The sequence below is a fragment of the Echinops telfairi genome, unplaced genomic scaffold (genome assembly GCF_000313985.2).
Source record: "Echinops telfairi isolate 266 unplaced genomic scaffold, ASM31398v2 ScPeMD7_7422;HRSCAF=8460, whole genome shotgun sequence".
Taxonomy (NCBI): domain Eukaryota; kingdom Metazoa; phylum Chordata; class Mammalia; order Afrosoricida; family Tenrecidae; genus Echinops; species Echinops telfairi.
The window spans coordinates 3500533-3516648 of NW_022111322.1; the positions used below are offsets into that span (position 1 = coordinate 3500533).

At 36.9% G+C, this 16116-nt stretch overlaps 1 protein-coding gene across 2 annotated transcripts in view; it reads right to left on the reverse strand.

The window, feature by feature from the left end:
- The window catches only part of DNAJC13 (DnaJ heat shock protein family (Hsp40) member C13), a 117095-nt gene that overhangs the window by 31726 nt on the left and 69253 nt on the right, over nucleotides 1-16116 (reverse strand). For both annotated transcript variants that reach the window (XM_004715990.3, XM_030887705.2), the window contains 12 exons: nucleotides 15393-15595; nucleotides 13293-13377; nucleotides 11687-11841; nucleotides 10997-11042; nucleotides 9325-9479; nucleotides 7680-7881; nucleotides 6049-6164; nucleotides 5158-5236; nucleotides 3682-3817; nucleotides 3334-3518; nucleotides 2937-3011; nucleotides 706-825 (listed from right to left, as the gene is read on the reverse strand). In XM_004715990.3, the coding sequence (XP_004716047.1) occupies nucleotides 706-825; nucleotides 2937-3011; nucleotides 3334-3518; nucleotides 3682-3817; nucleotides 5158-5236; nucleotides 6049-6164; nucleotides 7680-7881; nucleotides 9325-9479; nucleotides 10997-11042; nucleotides 11687-11841; nucleotides 13293-13377; nucleotides 15393-15595 (1557 nt within the window). The remainder of the gene's footprint in view (nucleotides 1-705; nucleotides 826-2936; nucleotides 3012-3333; nucleotides 3519-3681; nucleotides 3818-5157; nucleotides 5237-6048; nucleotides 6165-7679; nucleotides 7882-9324; nucleotides 9480-10996; nucleotides 11043-11686; nucleotides 11842-13292; nucleotides 13378-15392; nucleotides 15596-16116) is intronic.

The window sequence follows — 16116 nt, forward strand, 5'->3', positions numbered from 1 at the left end:
GATCTATTTTTAAGTCTCTAATAAGAGTAACACAAGTGTATTACTGAGAGAACTTGTCGGAAGCTGTTAGTAATAAGTGTGGACATGTATAATAAAGTGGAACCGTGGTAGCAATAAATTTTGATTTATACTTATATATACATTTTGAGTTATAACGCATTAATAACAACTTACAGACTAATGATCTTAGGTACGTTAGTGATAAGGATTTAGTTCTATCAGCATTCATATTCTTATTCAGCACTTATAAGGGCTTAAAGTTAATATAACTTGATATATTTTTATCAATGATTCCCTAGAAATGATAATGTCTACTCATGGTCAATGTCCACCCAGTTTGGATTTAGGAGAAAACAGGGACCTTACAGCTCTCTAAAGCTTTTCCCTGGAGGCCTGACTCTAAATTTAGGTTTTCTATTATTCATTTAGCACGAGTAGCCTTCCCTCTTCCTTGACTCTCTCTGGTGATGTTCAGAGGGCTGACTTTTCTGTAGCTATGCCATTCTAGCCTGGCTCTTTGTTTGCCAGCATGGGGAGAAAGCCTTCACTGACTACACGGCTTCTATGAAAAATGCTGGAGAGATCCAAATAACTCAACTAACACTAATTTTGTTGAAACAAACTGCTTACAAGTTGGGATCTGGCTATTTGATAAGAAAACCCACTGCTGATTGTTACCCAGAAAACATTAGAAACGAACCCCACCTTGCCAAAGTATAGCACCCGACAGAGATCCTTAATGATAGTAGGCATTTCAGTGATCTTCTCTCGGCATTCTTCAAACTGAGCAGCCACACTATAGCATTTACTTATATGTCCACACACCTGCAGACAACAGAGCAAAAACAAGAGAGTCTTGTGTTTGTAATCTTTAAATCATATACCCAGTGCTATCAGGCGACCCTACAGAACCAAGTAGAACTGCCTTGTAGGGTTCCAAGGCTGTGCATCTTTATGCATGGAGACCACTACATCTTTCTCCCGCAGAACAGCTGCTGGGTCAAACTGTTAACCTTTCAGTCATCAGCCAGATCCAACAACTACTCCACCAAAAGAACAAAACACACTCCTCTCGCATCCAGGACAGGGTAGAACTGCCCCTAAGTGTCTAGACTGTAACTGCGGATGGGAGTAGAAAGCCCCGTCTCTCTCCTTCAGATCGGCTGGTGATGTCCAACTGCTGGCCTTGGGGTTCGCGGCTCAAGTGGTAACCACTGTGGCAGAGAGTCGTTTGTTTAAGACGAAACAGAAACAGAAAATAAAACCTGCTGCCATTGTGTCAATTCCCAGCTCATAGTGACTTGAAGCTGTTACATCTTTAAAGGAGCAGAAAGCTTTATCTTTCTCTTACAGCATGGTGCATGGGTTTGAATTGCAGGTGTGCAGGTAGAAGCCCAATGCCTAATCCATAGGGCCACCAGGGCTCCTATTTTTAAGACAGGGAAATCAAATCAGGAAAGATTTGTGGATAGTGCTTGATGGTAAATGACACTCCAGAGTTAGACAGAACATTTCTATTGGACCACTTGTTTAGTCAGTTAACATTTCCTGTTACTTCAGAAGACATTTTCCTAGAGAGGACACAAATGGCCACCAAACACACGAAAAGATGTTCAACACCATTAATCATTAGGGAGATGCAAAGTAAAACCACAATGAGACAACGCTTCATACCACTAAGATGGCTATTACATTTAAAAAGAGAAAATCACAAGTGTTAATGAGAATGTGGCAATATTGGAATACTTATACACTGTTGGTGGGAATGAAAAACGGTATTGTTACTGCAAGAAACAGTTTGGTTATTCCTAACAAATTAAACATAGAGTTTCCATATAACCCATTATATTTATTCTTGGGAATAAACTCAAGAGAACTGAAAGCAGCAACTCAGGTACATTCATTGTGCCTTATTCAAAATGGCAAAAAGGTAGAAATAGTTCAACTGCCCATCAACGGAAGAATAAACAAAATGTGGTGCATATATAAGATTAAAGGATGAACCTTGAAACCATTAATCCTAGTCAAATAAGCTTGACACAGGACACTGTAAATGGCAAAGCCAAAAGAAATAAATCCTTAAGATAAGATTAGTGATTACTATTCTCCCTTCCTCTTATCTATTCCATATCCTTTTAGTGCTACTGAGTTGCTTCTGACTCATAGAAACTGTACATCGGACAGGATAGAACTGCTGCTGTGGGTTTCCGAAAGTGTTTAACTTTTTATGGGAGTAGAGAGCTTCATCGTTTTCCTATGGGGCATCTCACTCACTGTCACTGAGTTGATGCTGACCCTGTAGGACAGGAGCAGAAAGCCCACTCTCTCTCCCATGGAGTGGCTAGTGGTTAGCAGCTCAATGTGTAGCTCCCTATGCTACCAGGGCTCTTGCAATAGTACAAAGTACAGCTGGCACTGAGAGTTCCTTATACTTTGCTCTACTTGAAGAGGAAAGCAAAAGTCAATAAATAGTAAGCCATATACTAGCCAAGCCAAACCCTTTGCCATCTAGTCGGTTGCAACTCGTAATAAACCTATAAACAGGTTCTGAAGCTGTCAGTATTTATAGGAGGAGACAGCCTCATCTCTCTCCCACAAAATTGCTGGTGGGTTTATGCTTAGCATTTCAACTTGTAACCCACTACGTCTCCAGAGCTCCAAAGCCGTCTACCAGAGTGATTCTTCAAAAAGGTACACAGACTGGAGTATTAGTATCATCTGGGAACTTGTGAGAAAAGTATACTCCCAGGCTCCCACTGAATCAAACTCTGGGCGGGGCCCTGCAGCTGATTCTGGAACAGTGTTTCTGCTCTGTTGTGCATCGGGTCTCTTTTAGGGCGAATTCAGTGGCACCTAACAACCACCGCCTGATATACATTAAAAGTCTGACTCGCTGGTCGATGTAAGCTTCTCAGAAGCATATGCTTAAACCTCACCTGTACTGACATGTCACTTGGCTTACTAGAACGATTCAAGACAGCCACACAGCGACTAAATGCTTCTTGTAGCACCTGCAAAAAAAAGAAGCCAGACATTCATGCTCCATTTCTACTTCATGTCTGAAAGACATTTTGCTAGCAGAACTAAAATGTATGTTTTTTAATGTTATTAGCTATTTGAACCAGACTATCCAAAGCGCATTGTAAAATAAAGCTTCAATTCCCCCTTTACTTTTACAGTCAGATGTGCAGAACATACTATTGTGTTATCTGATGGACTTTAAAGGAAAGAATTTAAAGGAAATTTAATTTAAAGGAAAGAATATAGTCAACTCATTTGTACTTGGTCAATTCTCTATGGCCAATATCTATATGCAGTGTCCAAAGCAGTTACCTCTATCCCATTTTCCCTTCTGAGCTCTTCAGCATTGAGGGCTGAACAGTTGACAGTATGGAAGGCAAGCTCTGCAGCAGCAGGCAACAGTGGTGATTCTTTTGAGAACAGGAGGTCATCTGAAGTCTCCATTGTGATTGTCCTAATTAGCATAGGGTATCCTGCATATTTATAAGGCTGCAAATCTGAAATAAGCAGTGACAGTGTTTGGAAAAACAAACCCAGGAAACTGCTTTCTGGCTATATTAAAAATATGAGTCTAAGAGTCGCTATTACAATATGCTATAGAAATAAGTAACATGATAGAATGAACTAGAAATTAGTATTTGGATATAACATATGCCTTACCTTCTTTATGACGGTTGAAGAGAATGCTTTGTGTTTTCAAAATTAAAATTATATTCTCTGGATCTGGTCCATCCACTATTTTTGCTGATTTGGTACATAAAAATTCATATGCTTTATTTACTTTTTCAAAAATATCCTGTATGTAACCAAAGATAAGGAACATTTAATTCTGAACATCTTACACATCACAATCTAAGAAAACACAACTGGTTTGCATTTACCAGTAACTTCTATCATTTTTATTCGGCTTTGTTTTTCACATTAACGAATTCAGTTCAATTATAATTTAGTAGTATAGTGTATACAGTGAAAAACTATTTTTACCCCCAAACTATTACCCCATAATCATAACACTATTTGATGAAAAATACTTCTTCCCAAGATTTATGCCACTTATATAAAAGTATATTCATATATACAAGAGATAACCTGCATTGATATAAAAATAATTATGATAGCATTTAGTAATCATGATTCTCCACTGAGCATTAATGCTAGGCATTGTGCTAAATGCTTGACAGTTTTTCCTTCTAATTTTCTCAACACCCATGTGAGATATATACTGCTATTATCCTCATTTTTAGATGAAGTCATAAATTTTGAGATAATAAATAGGTTGCCTAATGTCACAAAGTGAACTGATAAAAGAGCTAAGACTTATATTAGGTCAAATTCCTAAATTCATGCTTATATTATTATACCATATTACCTTCCATTGATGTAGAAGTTCATTATTATGCCGATATCACGGTTTTACTATTATAGTTTTACTGACTGTCTTAATATCCATCAATGTAACACCAATTCTCAAAATTATCTATCTTGATTATATTCTCTCCCAAATGAATGTGAATTGCTACTAAGCTCTCAAAACAGCTCATGCCTTTGATTAAAAATGCTTTAAGCATGTAAAAGTGGCATCTTTTTAACACCATCAAGTCTTCTCATCCAAGAAACCTCTAGAACCAATGAAAAGCAGGGTTGACCCCAACTTTCTAGCAATAGTCTTCCAATCCAGTTTGGATGGTTCTTAAGGGCTTTCGTCTTTTCTGAATCTTCACTGGTATTTTAATAGGAAGCTAGAAATGATCGAAGATGATTTTAAACCTGAACCAAAATTTCTACTTCTCCAATCAAAGTGATCTATCTGAGGTTATAAAAATAACCGAAACAATCTGAATGGGCAATGGAATCAGCAACAAAGGTGTTATGTGCACCTACTTCCTAAATGTTCAACTATTCAGGTGACCAGTCATTAAAGCAGACAGATATAGGAAAGAGAGAGGAAAGCAGAGGGAATAAAATCCCTAAGTTCCTGGACAAAAGGCAGTCCTGCTGGTAAAGTGAAGAGGACCCAGAAGGCAGAGAGCACGGGCACATGGGAAAGTTTGTGATGAGGCAAAGCTGGTGAGAGCTTGTGTTCTCCTGAACATCAACACAGCGAAAGAAAGTCCCCATTCCAAAGACAGTACATACCCTCCCTTCTGGATTCTTATCAGGGTGGTACTTCTGTGCGAGCCTGAAGTAAGCCTTTCTAATCTTGCTCTCATCATGCCTGTTGAAGTTAAATAGGAAAACTGCTTCATTAATAGTTAAGGGAAAGAAGAAATTATGATTGCCTAAAATGCTTTAATAACCTTACTTTTATTAGAAAATAAATGTAAATGTATAGTAGGCAGCAAATTAAATCTCTTAAGATCAAAGCAGATTTTTAATGTTATCTTCATAGCTGAGAGGTAACATCTAAAAGTTCCCTATGCAAGGCTATCATTTACTTTAAATTACAAAACTATATTTGCAGTTTGAACAAAGAAATACCTTTTAAAAACACCAAATTTTCGAAATGTCCAAGATACCACTTCAAATACTATACTTCTACAGTTGTTTTGCAAAAACTTTAGTTCATATTTAAGAAAATGTCCTTTTAAATAATTTCTCTAACATCTATAAAATCTGTAAAACTTCACTGATAAATACAGTAGATGTACATTCCTTTCTATACACTTGTCATTTATCATTCTAGGTTTGTTGCTATCAAATCATCCTCATACAAAACACAATCTGTAAGGGCAAATAAGTTAATACCACATGTTGGGTCTGAAGCTGGACATTCTCCACACATCATTTCAATTACTAGAGAGCAATGAGTATGACAGCAATGACTAAAGAAAGCCATTCTGCTAGCAAAGTTTTCACATGGTGAAAAATCATATGGTTAATTACATATAGGTACTGCGGTATGTGTGTCAACCAAAGAACTGGCACGGGGTTTTTTAAACGGCTGGTTTAAATATATTTGTATACATTTGACGCTAATATTTTAAGGCAAAGCAGACAAGTACTATCATAGTACTGAAAATAACTCACGGTCCCTGTCTTTGTGATAGATTAAGCACTTCATAAGCATCATCTATTGACATCATAGGAGGCTTCTTTTCTACCTCTTTCTTCCAGGCATCAAGGGTATCTTTCAGAAGCTTAACCTTAAAGTCAAACGGTTAACATTTAGGAATTGTAAAATATTTCAAAACATAATTTCTAAGTTACAGAATTCTAGTGTGCAAGTACTTAATGTAACATTTCTAGGTTACTCAATTAACTAGCTTTCTGAAATACATTAAAAAAAAATTAAGTCATCTTCTTAGTAGTATAGTAGTTTTCACTCCTGATAAACACACTGAGATTCTGAGTGTCAAGTACATTAACTGGCAGGCACAAGCCAGTTAATAAGTGGTGGTGCTGGATTCAATCCCAGGTCACACTAAAACAGTTCATATTTTTTCCTACCATTTCATGCTGAATCCACAGCATGTGTCAGAGTATTAAGCATGGTCACTGTACTACAAGGTGACAGTGACTTGTAGTATAAATGACAATTGTGCTGAAAACATTTATAAGGATAATGGTGTAACCCCTGCTATAGTAACAAAACATGGATGTCATGTGCAATTCATTCCAGGCTCAAGCAGAAGCCCCAGGGAACAGTGGAGAGGCTGACAGCACACACACAGCTATACAAAGGAGCTGGTAGCATTTACTGCCTCCTTTGTAACAGGAATTAAGCTACATTTCATATATGAAAACTCAATCATCACAACCAGGACATAGGGTAGTCATTATCATTACTACCATTTTAGGGAAGCAAGCTGGCACTTAGAGAAATCAAGCATCATACACCCAATGTGCTACAGCGGTATGAATGGTCAGGTTGAGACTCAACCCACACTGCATATCTCGAACATAAGTGTCCTCATTCTGCCACGAGGACAAGCTTCTTTCAAGATATTATAGTGAGTAATGGGGATACATCCATGAAATTAAGCTTGTTTATTCCCTGTCCCAGAAGACCAAAACTGTTAATACCCTCTCAAAAAATTAAACTTTCTGTTTGGGATTTACCCAAATATATGAAACTATTTTAAGAGTTGCACAATACATAAGAAACAGGCATTATTTAAGAAAACTAATTATCTTTCTTTTCACACAAGGAAGAAACACCCAGAAATTATCAGAGGCTATTTATATGGTTTCCAATAAAAATCCCTGTCCTCAGTCAATTCTGTTTCATAGAAACTCTACAAGAGTGGAACTTCCCTAGGGTTTCAGAGGCTGCAAATCATTATCAAATCAGACTGCTATAGCCTTCTCCTGTAGAGGGGCTGGTGGGTTTGAACCACTGACCTTTCAGTTAGCAGCCAGCCAAGAGCTTAACCTTTACATCACTTGAGCTCTTTTTATATGGTTTGCAAGCCAAAAACCAAGCCCCTGTCATGGAGTGGTTTCCACTCATTGCAACCCCACAAGACAGAGCAGAACTGTTCTCTAGGTTTTCCAAGGTTGTAAATTTGTATGCAGCCGGCAGTTTCATTTTTGTCCCATGGAGCAACTGGTGAGTTCAAACTACTGACCTTTTGCTTAGCAGCCCAACACTTAACCCACTGTGCCACCACAGCTCCTTTCTAGGGCTTAAGAAGATGCAAATTAATCTGCTCACTTACCGGGTCTTTAATTGGCCAATCTGGAAATCGAAGTGTATCACAAAGTTGTTTGAGGTAATAAATATTACAAAACAGTTCATTTTCTAGCTGTGGATAATTGATGACAGGGATGGGACAATATTGATAAAGTGCTCTTGTGTTACTCTGAAGACGAGGGGTGAAGTCAGCAAGATGGGCAGCAATCTTCTCTATCATGAGGCGCCTACAATTACAGCAACAACCTCCGTTCACACGTTATGAAAGATATGATTTTAAAAGAAGGGTTAAGATAGGCAATCATATGACGTGGTTACAGAGATCTTCCTTAGAGTAACTCCATTACATTAGTAGGGTATTCAGTATGTTCTAAGAATATTGTAAAAAATACTCAGTGGAGACAAGTATTTATTATCTCCAATTTGAACACTTATCTGCAAAGACCACCACAGAGAAAAAGGTGGGCACTCTGATTTCCTAAGGAAAACCTAGGCACTAGAAGATGAAATGGACTTAGTCTGCATTCGTAAGGGTGGAGCCAAGGAACTCAGGAGCCAAGGAACTCAAGCTAGCTTTTGTCCCTGCCAAAGGTCATTGTGTGGCATTTTAGTTAACTTACCACAGCAGTGTCTGACCTCCACCTAAGTAGAAACTTCATTTTGTCAGTGCATAGAGTATTAGAGCTTTTAGATGGGGACTCTAAAAACTAACATCCCAGGAGGAAAAAATTGTGACAGAAAAATGATACTGCTAACTTATTCATAATTCTATATATATTTGATTCCAATGAAAACCGACCCTCACACAGAGTATATTCAAATTGGTGGCTAGCACATGCTAAGCTATCGGTCAGCCGATAATAAGCAGCAGGAAGCAGAGTGAACATGAGTCAGCCTCAAACGGCTCAGAGGAGAGATTCTCTACAAAGAGGATGCCCTCACATTGGATCTATAAAATCCAGAGCTTTCCTGGACAGTCAGGTTAGAAATGGCTAGCTACTGCTTCTCTGTTGCCAGAGATTTCTCCTATGGCCTACCCTTCCTAATAGGAACCTTCTCTGAAAATGTTAAGCTTAAAGTCAAAACATACTGACCAATGAAACCTCATTCTTAAATAATTTCAGATAATGCTGCTCAGATCTATTTTATGTGACATAGACTTTAATTAGTGGAGTACAATTTTATACACAAATTCCTTGCCCTATCCCTAAACCCCATACATACATATAAGCTCGCTGACTAAAATATTACCAGGGCTATACATCTGCTTAAGAAGCAACAGTGGTAACTGGCCCTACCTTCATAAACAGTCTACTAAGTCATTTTGTTTAATCATTTTAGAAATAAATAAAACTTAAGGAATTGTCAAACTCATCACACAAATGATTTGACACCCTAAATTTAAATTAGTTTTAGATTATGGGGCTAGTAAAAGCATCTCTTTGAACACACTAGTCAAACTGGACAGCAAGTCCCAAAGATTCTGAATATACAATATAATCAAACACTACACAGAGGTGTGGGGGGTGGTGGTGGTGTAAAACCCTGTGAAGTCACTAATGCCACCAAACTTCAAAGTGTTTAATTTTATGTAGGTGAATTTCACCTAATTATTTTTAAAAGTATCAAAAAACAACTCTAAAGAATCAACCAATCCATTAATCACTTACCTCATTTCACTACTCCAGATAGCTTCTGGAGTATCAAATTCTCCTAGAAAAATTTCAGAAAACTTCTCAGGTTCATAATTTTCTAAATAACAAACCATTGCTTCAGGGAGGATGTGCCCAAGTATACTTCTTTGAAAAACATCTTGTCCTTTTGTCTTTAAAAACAAAACGAAATGTGGTAGTCAGAAGTGTAGTTAGAAATTCTTAAAATTATCAATTTTCTAACAAAGAAATTATAGCTAGAGAAAATATCTTAAGAGCACAGCTGGGACAAATTCTCTTTGGAAAATCAGAAGGACAAGGTGAAGTGTAAATAAGGAGTGCATCTTATAGACCAACTGTAAACATGAAAATCCTGTTTAATGTGGGGATAATTTTAAAGGGGTAATTGTGCCCAGAAGAATGAGACTAGGCTCATAGCTAATTAGCCTCTGCACTAAAGATGACTTCAGAATTACTGCTGATAACCATAACTAATATTCAGGTATAACTTAATAGAGTAGAATTTGATTTCCACATTTTCCTAGCAATTATAATAACTTTTCCTACTATATTTGCTATCTCTTAAAACATTCTGCTTAGGAGAATTAAAGCAGATACCCTCTATTTCTAATAGTTAACAACATGACCTTTGTCCTTGCATTCAGCCTTTCTAGAAATAAGTACGGTTTGCTATAAATATTTAATATATTATTAGATGATTTATGCATGTAGTTCATAACATTAAAAAAATTTTAAAAACAAAAAGATTACATGTCATTAACTGCAGAAAAAAAAAGGGGAACAAAAAAAGGCCCCCAAAATGTCAAATGCTATATTAAGGTTATAGCATTACAAGCAGTCTTTATTCTTGACTTTTTAGTACTCTCATTTTCTATTTGTATGTATAAAGCTGCTTGAATTTTACTGCCATGCGCACCACAGACTGAATGCTCCCCAGGGCTTCATAAGCATGCAGTTTGTTCCAGTGTCTACTGTCAGGGTGACAGAACATTTTTCAGTATTTCAATATTTCACATACTGTTCCAGTTTTAGCTTACTATTGTAAGATACTATTGTAAGATCCAACATTCAGTGCTCCATGAACAACCCAGAAAATTTCTAAAGACTTATCAGTTCTATACTGACAATAAATATTTCTTTGTAAGAGGTAGGTATAAAGTTTCAGGTTGTCAGAGCTACCTGGATAAAGTCTCATCCTTTCTTGGATCCCTAACTTCTTCTGCAGTAAAATGGCAAGAACAATTGGGAGCACCTGAAAAATTAAGCAGCTTCAAAAAAGAAACTGAGCACTTCTGTTTTCTTGGGATCTGAACAAAAAACTGACATCTTACTGAATCTTGGCTGACTCTATGAGACTTGGGTGTATGATGCCATAAAAATCACTCCTCTCAATTTAGCTCAAAGAGAACAAGTTGCATCACAGAGGTGTTAGGTTATAATTCACATCTGCAATTTCAATATTAAGTTGAATAGTCAATGCTTATTTTCATTTGGAAAAAACATTTACTTAGCCAGACTATGTGCAGGGCACCACAAGAAATGTAAACCCTGAATAAAACACCCAAGTGCTAATACCTAATCAAAGGTAGCATGCATACCTCGGGACACTCTAATGTCAAGACAATTTATCCAGTGCTAACTTACATATTCAAAGGATTAACTGGCTTACCTCCTCTGATTTGAAAGCCTGTTTTGTATGTGTGTACTTCAAAAACCTACAAGGAAAAAGACCTGCTTGTCAGATAGAGGAATGGATTAATTTTAGTAACCTAAATTTTCTAAAACTCTCTCTCTCTCTCTCTCTTTCTCTCTCTCTCTCTCACACACACACACACACACACACACACACACACCACAAAAGAAATGCAGCAAAAGGCAACTTATAAATTCAAATTCCCAAATTTAAAAATTTTGAATTTTTAAATCCAAGGCAAGAACTTAACTGAATGAGAAAAACTTAAAAATTAATAGTCAAAATAAGACTATGTAATAATAAGTTGTACAAATAATTTGAGAAAAGGTGAAATGTAAAACTATATGTACAATACAAACTCAAACTCAATGCCATTGGGTTGATTTCAATTCATAGCAGTCATCAATATTAATATAAAAACTATTAAATAACATTATATATTAAATATAAACATCGAAATACTAAATGATAGCAAAAATTTGGGGCTGCATGTGTAAAGTTGCTAAATCCTAATTTTCTCCTGCTCTTTCACTTTCTCAAAAATTTCAAACATATGTCAAACAGCTTTTGAAATAAAAATTTCAGAGCAGCAATCACATAAAATGTTTAGCAAAAGAAATCTGCCCAATGTACACAGCTTGAGACGGGTACTGCTACAGTTCTTACCGGGCAACAGGAAGCACATTAGAGCCTGTGTACATCATGATGAAAAAAAACACCCCACTCAGATAAAGACGAGGTAACTGTGGGTTATCTTGCATGATGTGGTATAACAAAATAGCAACCTTTTCAACAAGGATGGGATCAAAGGTCAGCAACAGCTAAACAGGAAAAAGAAACATAATATTCTGAATATTCCTAAAGAAAATCATCATTCATTTTAGTTCATGTATTTCTTCTGCTAAGGTTATGGTTTCTTAAGTGTGGTCAATTAATAAACAAGATTCCATGGGTGTACGTAAGCTTATTGACCAATCGTTCAGTAGGTATGGAGCATGGTCACTTGAAGAACATTTAAGAAAGAAATAACAAGATACTGTAGATACCCAAGGATAAGCCAACCTGAGTATCAGCAGAGGCACCTAATTTTAGCACAAAAACGGCATTAAAAATGTGCTGAAAAACTCGGCTTATACATGAGTATATATGGTAGTAATAAAAAACAGGTCAACGTATACTCAGAAAAAGCCCCAAACACACCTGAAACTAGTTTGGTTTTTTCCCCACCAACTATACACAAAACTGCTTGTAGGGCAAGTGTCTTCCTGAGTGTACTCTTCTGTTAATGACAGAAGAGAAAACAGACCTATGTTTTTTGGTTCAGTTGATCAGAAAAAATCTTTGAAGGCTACTTGAGAATTCAAAAAGCAGAATTCTTTGCTATTCGAAGTCACTTGCACAAACACACAAGCCTCCACTGACAGATGAGCGTGACTGTGCTTAAAGCGCACTGGCTAGGAACCAAACCCGGGTCTCCGCATGGAAATAGAGAATTCTGTCACCAAACCTCCATCGCCCCCAGGCATTTATGTAGTAATCTACAAACAGGGGGAAGGGGGGGGTGCGTCCCGATATAAGTGGTGTATTAAAAACTACACGTTTTTTGGCACACAGTTTAAAGCTTGAACCATGTGTGATTATTTTAAAAAGGAAACAAACCAAAAAAAGAGTTGACAAGAGAACAGATAAGACCATTCACTTAAAATCTCTGGGAGCTAACTTGTTTACGCTTAACCCAAACTCTGGAGTATAAATATCTTAATTCTGAATGAACAGAATGATTTAAAGAAAGAAAAAAGGGATATACTAGTACTGTATATCCTACATAATTAGAACTCAATGCTTCCAATCAGCTGCTTTCCGTGAAAACATGTAGTATACAATAGGAAGCCTGAGACGTGAGCTAGTGCTGTGATTATCTGAGGTTCAGCCCTCATGTCCACATCTGTGGTCTGCTGGTCCTTCCCAGTAGCCACATCATTTTTTTTCCAGTTTTTACGGTGTGATTTTTAAGAATGGATAGTGCATTTCTTTAAAATAATTCTGGAGTCAGGATGCTACCAATGTTTGGGCTCCTGGATACACATCTTCCACAACAAATTCAAACTATCGATTCAATTAAAAATAAATAAAATAAACGTAACTCAAGTACAGACTTTTTCAAAGTGTATAAACTATAATAAAACAAAGACTGGGCCTCAACATAAAAATTAAGTATGGGAAACAGATTCTTAAACCATGGCTCAGCTTCAAAATGTTAAAACGAACTTACTTGAATAATATGGGGAAGGCAAGTGCTATCTGATAGCAGTCTTTTCACTCTGGGCAGAGGCCTGATGATAGCATTATCTTGATCCCTGGAAAGTATTTCCTAAGGTTAGCATTTAATATGCTTAGCATTATATGTATTTTCAAAGCAAATGGCATTCTACTAGGCTTGCAGTTAGTTACCTTACTGTTTTGGTTAATGAAAACTAAGCTCATGCAGTTAGGAACATGATTAGGTATGTTGGACTAAATCTATTTGACGGCTTCATTTCCTTTCATAAGATGTCCTTGAAAAACAGTACCCAGAAGAGCCACAGACTCTTTTTATTGAATTGATTAAATGTGGTGTGTCCAACACAGTAAGTGGATGTTTTACTACAAAAAGGCTTATCAAACTTTAGTATATGTACTTAAATCCTAATTTATCTACTCTGAAGATTTTCCAAGAATAGGCTTAATGTTAGTGTTTCTAAATGCTAATTTTGTTTTGAGTCTGACCTGATTTTTTTAAGAGAACTGGAGCAACGGAAACCATAAGCATCATTAAATATGATAGACGAGGTGGTAAGCCCCCCTCAAAAAACGGAATTTCCCCCCAAAGCAATGTATTCACATTAAAAAAAAATGTATCACCTTCAAAGTACTCTCCAATACACTTAATACATTTGTCAAATCTGTAATTCCATTCTAGAAAGATTTTTCAAACTCATCTGATTGGGTGGCTGACCTCCCCACCCACATTTTTTTCTTCACCATTTCTGTGTCATTATATTGTTGTCCTTTCATGTGCCTCTTCATTCATACAAATAAAAAGAAGTCGCACAGAGTGAGGTCAGGTAAGTCAGGTGCGCGGAGAATGTGTTTTTTTGCCAAAAACTGGCACTGAGATGGCTGTGTGAGCAAGTACATTGTAGTGGAGGCAAAAACCAGTCCCGTTGGCCACAAATCAGGTCTTTTTTTCACACACTGTTAGCAATCTTTTCAGAACCTCTAAATAGAAAGCTTCATTAACAGTCTGACCTGGTGGAACAAGCTCTGAATGTATTATTACAAGTTGACATTTTCACCCATTCGGGAGGTTGACAGATGTCCAGAACAAGGTTTGTCATTAATTGACATTTTACCTTTTTTGAAATGAGAAACCACTTGTACACACTTGAGTTTTTCCCACAGTGCTGTCCTTGTAAGCAGTGTTCAACATCACACCAGTTTCTGCAGCACTTTTCCCGAGCAGAAAACAACATTTTAAAGTCACACGCTGTTCTCTTAAATGGTTTATCACAAAAAGGTTTTGAGCTAAAATGCTTTTACAAAAAAAAAAAAATCGGTGACCACAAAAAACCTTCTCAGGCGATGCCACTGGGTGCATTAACTCAGAGCACCACTGGGTGCATTAACTCAGAGCAAGTTGCTGGATGCTCTCCTATCAGGAAAAGTGGCGTACTACAAAAGCTGCGCTCCGCACAGTGCAATTCCGGTTTTGGGGGGGTACCTCCTCGTATATGTTACATATATGATATGTATATAAATGTGAGCTTTTCAGTACTTTCCATTCCAAAACACACTTAAGGGTAATTAAACTAAATGATGGCAATGTAAATATTTTTTTAAGAATGAATTGTCATTACAATGGAAAACAAAATCTCACCTGCACCAGTCAAGTGGGGCAAGATGTGGAGTAAGACTCAAGATCTAAACAAGAATGATCAGCCTGACAAAGGAGCCCATACTCCCAACTCACTGTCTATGGTCAGTTTCCCAAAGACAAGCTATGAGCTATCTAAAATATTTATGTCTGATTCACATAAATGTAATTGTTACTGTGGCTGGAACACAGCTAATGAAGCTTAACTTTATATTATTATTTGAGGTCGCCAAGAGTTGCTTTTAGTCACTTTCTTTCATTCTTTTTCTTTATATCTCAGAAGCTCTAAAAGACAAAAGCAGCATTCTCACAATATAAAAGGGAACATTTTTTAGTTTATTTTTATTTTAAATGGCCAGAGTAAATCCATACCATTATGGAAGACTAGCCTATACAAATCAGGAAAACAAGATGTTTTAGAGTTCCTGTGAACCATAAAAGGGTATAATTGCATTTTACCTGCTTGGAAAATAGCCACACATTGTTATCAACATGTTCAGAATAAGGGTGGCAAGGTCAGTTTCATTCAGGACAGCCTGTCCACTTGCTAGCAGACACCATTTAAGCTGGGGTATGGCCTGCAGGGGTCGCCATCCATCCATGCCTTGAGCCCAGCATCTGGTTTTTGCATTTAACATTCCTTTGGTCCACAATTCTTGCATCTAAATGAGCAGAGGCATAATTGTTCCAAACAAGTAAATGAAAATGACTTCTACTTCAAAGTCAATTCATAGACAATTATGAAATAAACATGTTTCTTACTAAAAAATAAACATGTTTCTTACTAAAAACAAGAACAGCAGCAACTATTTCATGTTGGCTATCCATCAAGGACCAAAATTTAACTGTAAGTACAAGAAAAATCAACATTTAGGTGGCTAAACTGTAATGCATAATGAATACAGTAGGCAGATTTGTAAATTGAGCAAATTATATCCAAGTCTTAGACCCCAAGAAAATTATTATCGTTTTTTTTTTTAAATTATTTTCTTAAGCCAAGTTTCATAGAGACACAGCCTAAGAGGGCAGGATAAAATTTGAAACGTTGTAAAGCAAGAACTGCCCTTAATTTTTAGACTATATGAGCACATTTCAATGAATTTCAGACTGCATATTAAAAATTACTGCTCATGCCATGTAGAGGCATTATAGTCTGATAGAACGGAGATAGAACAAGAAATTC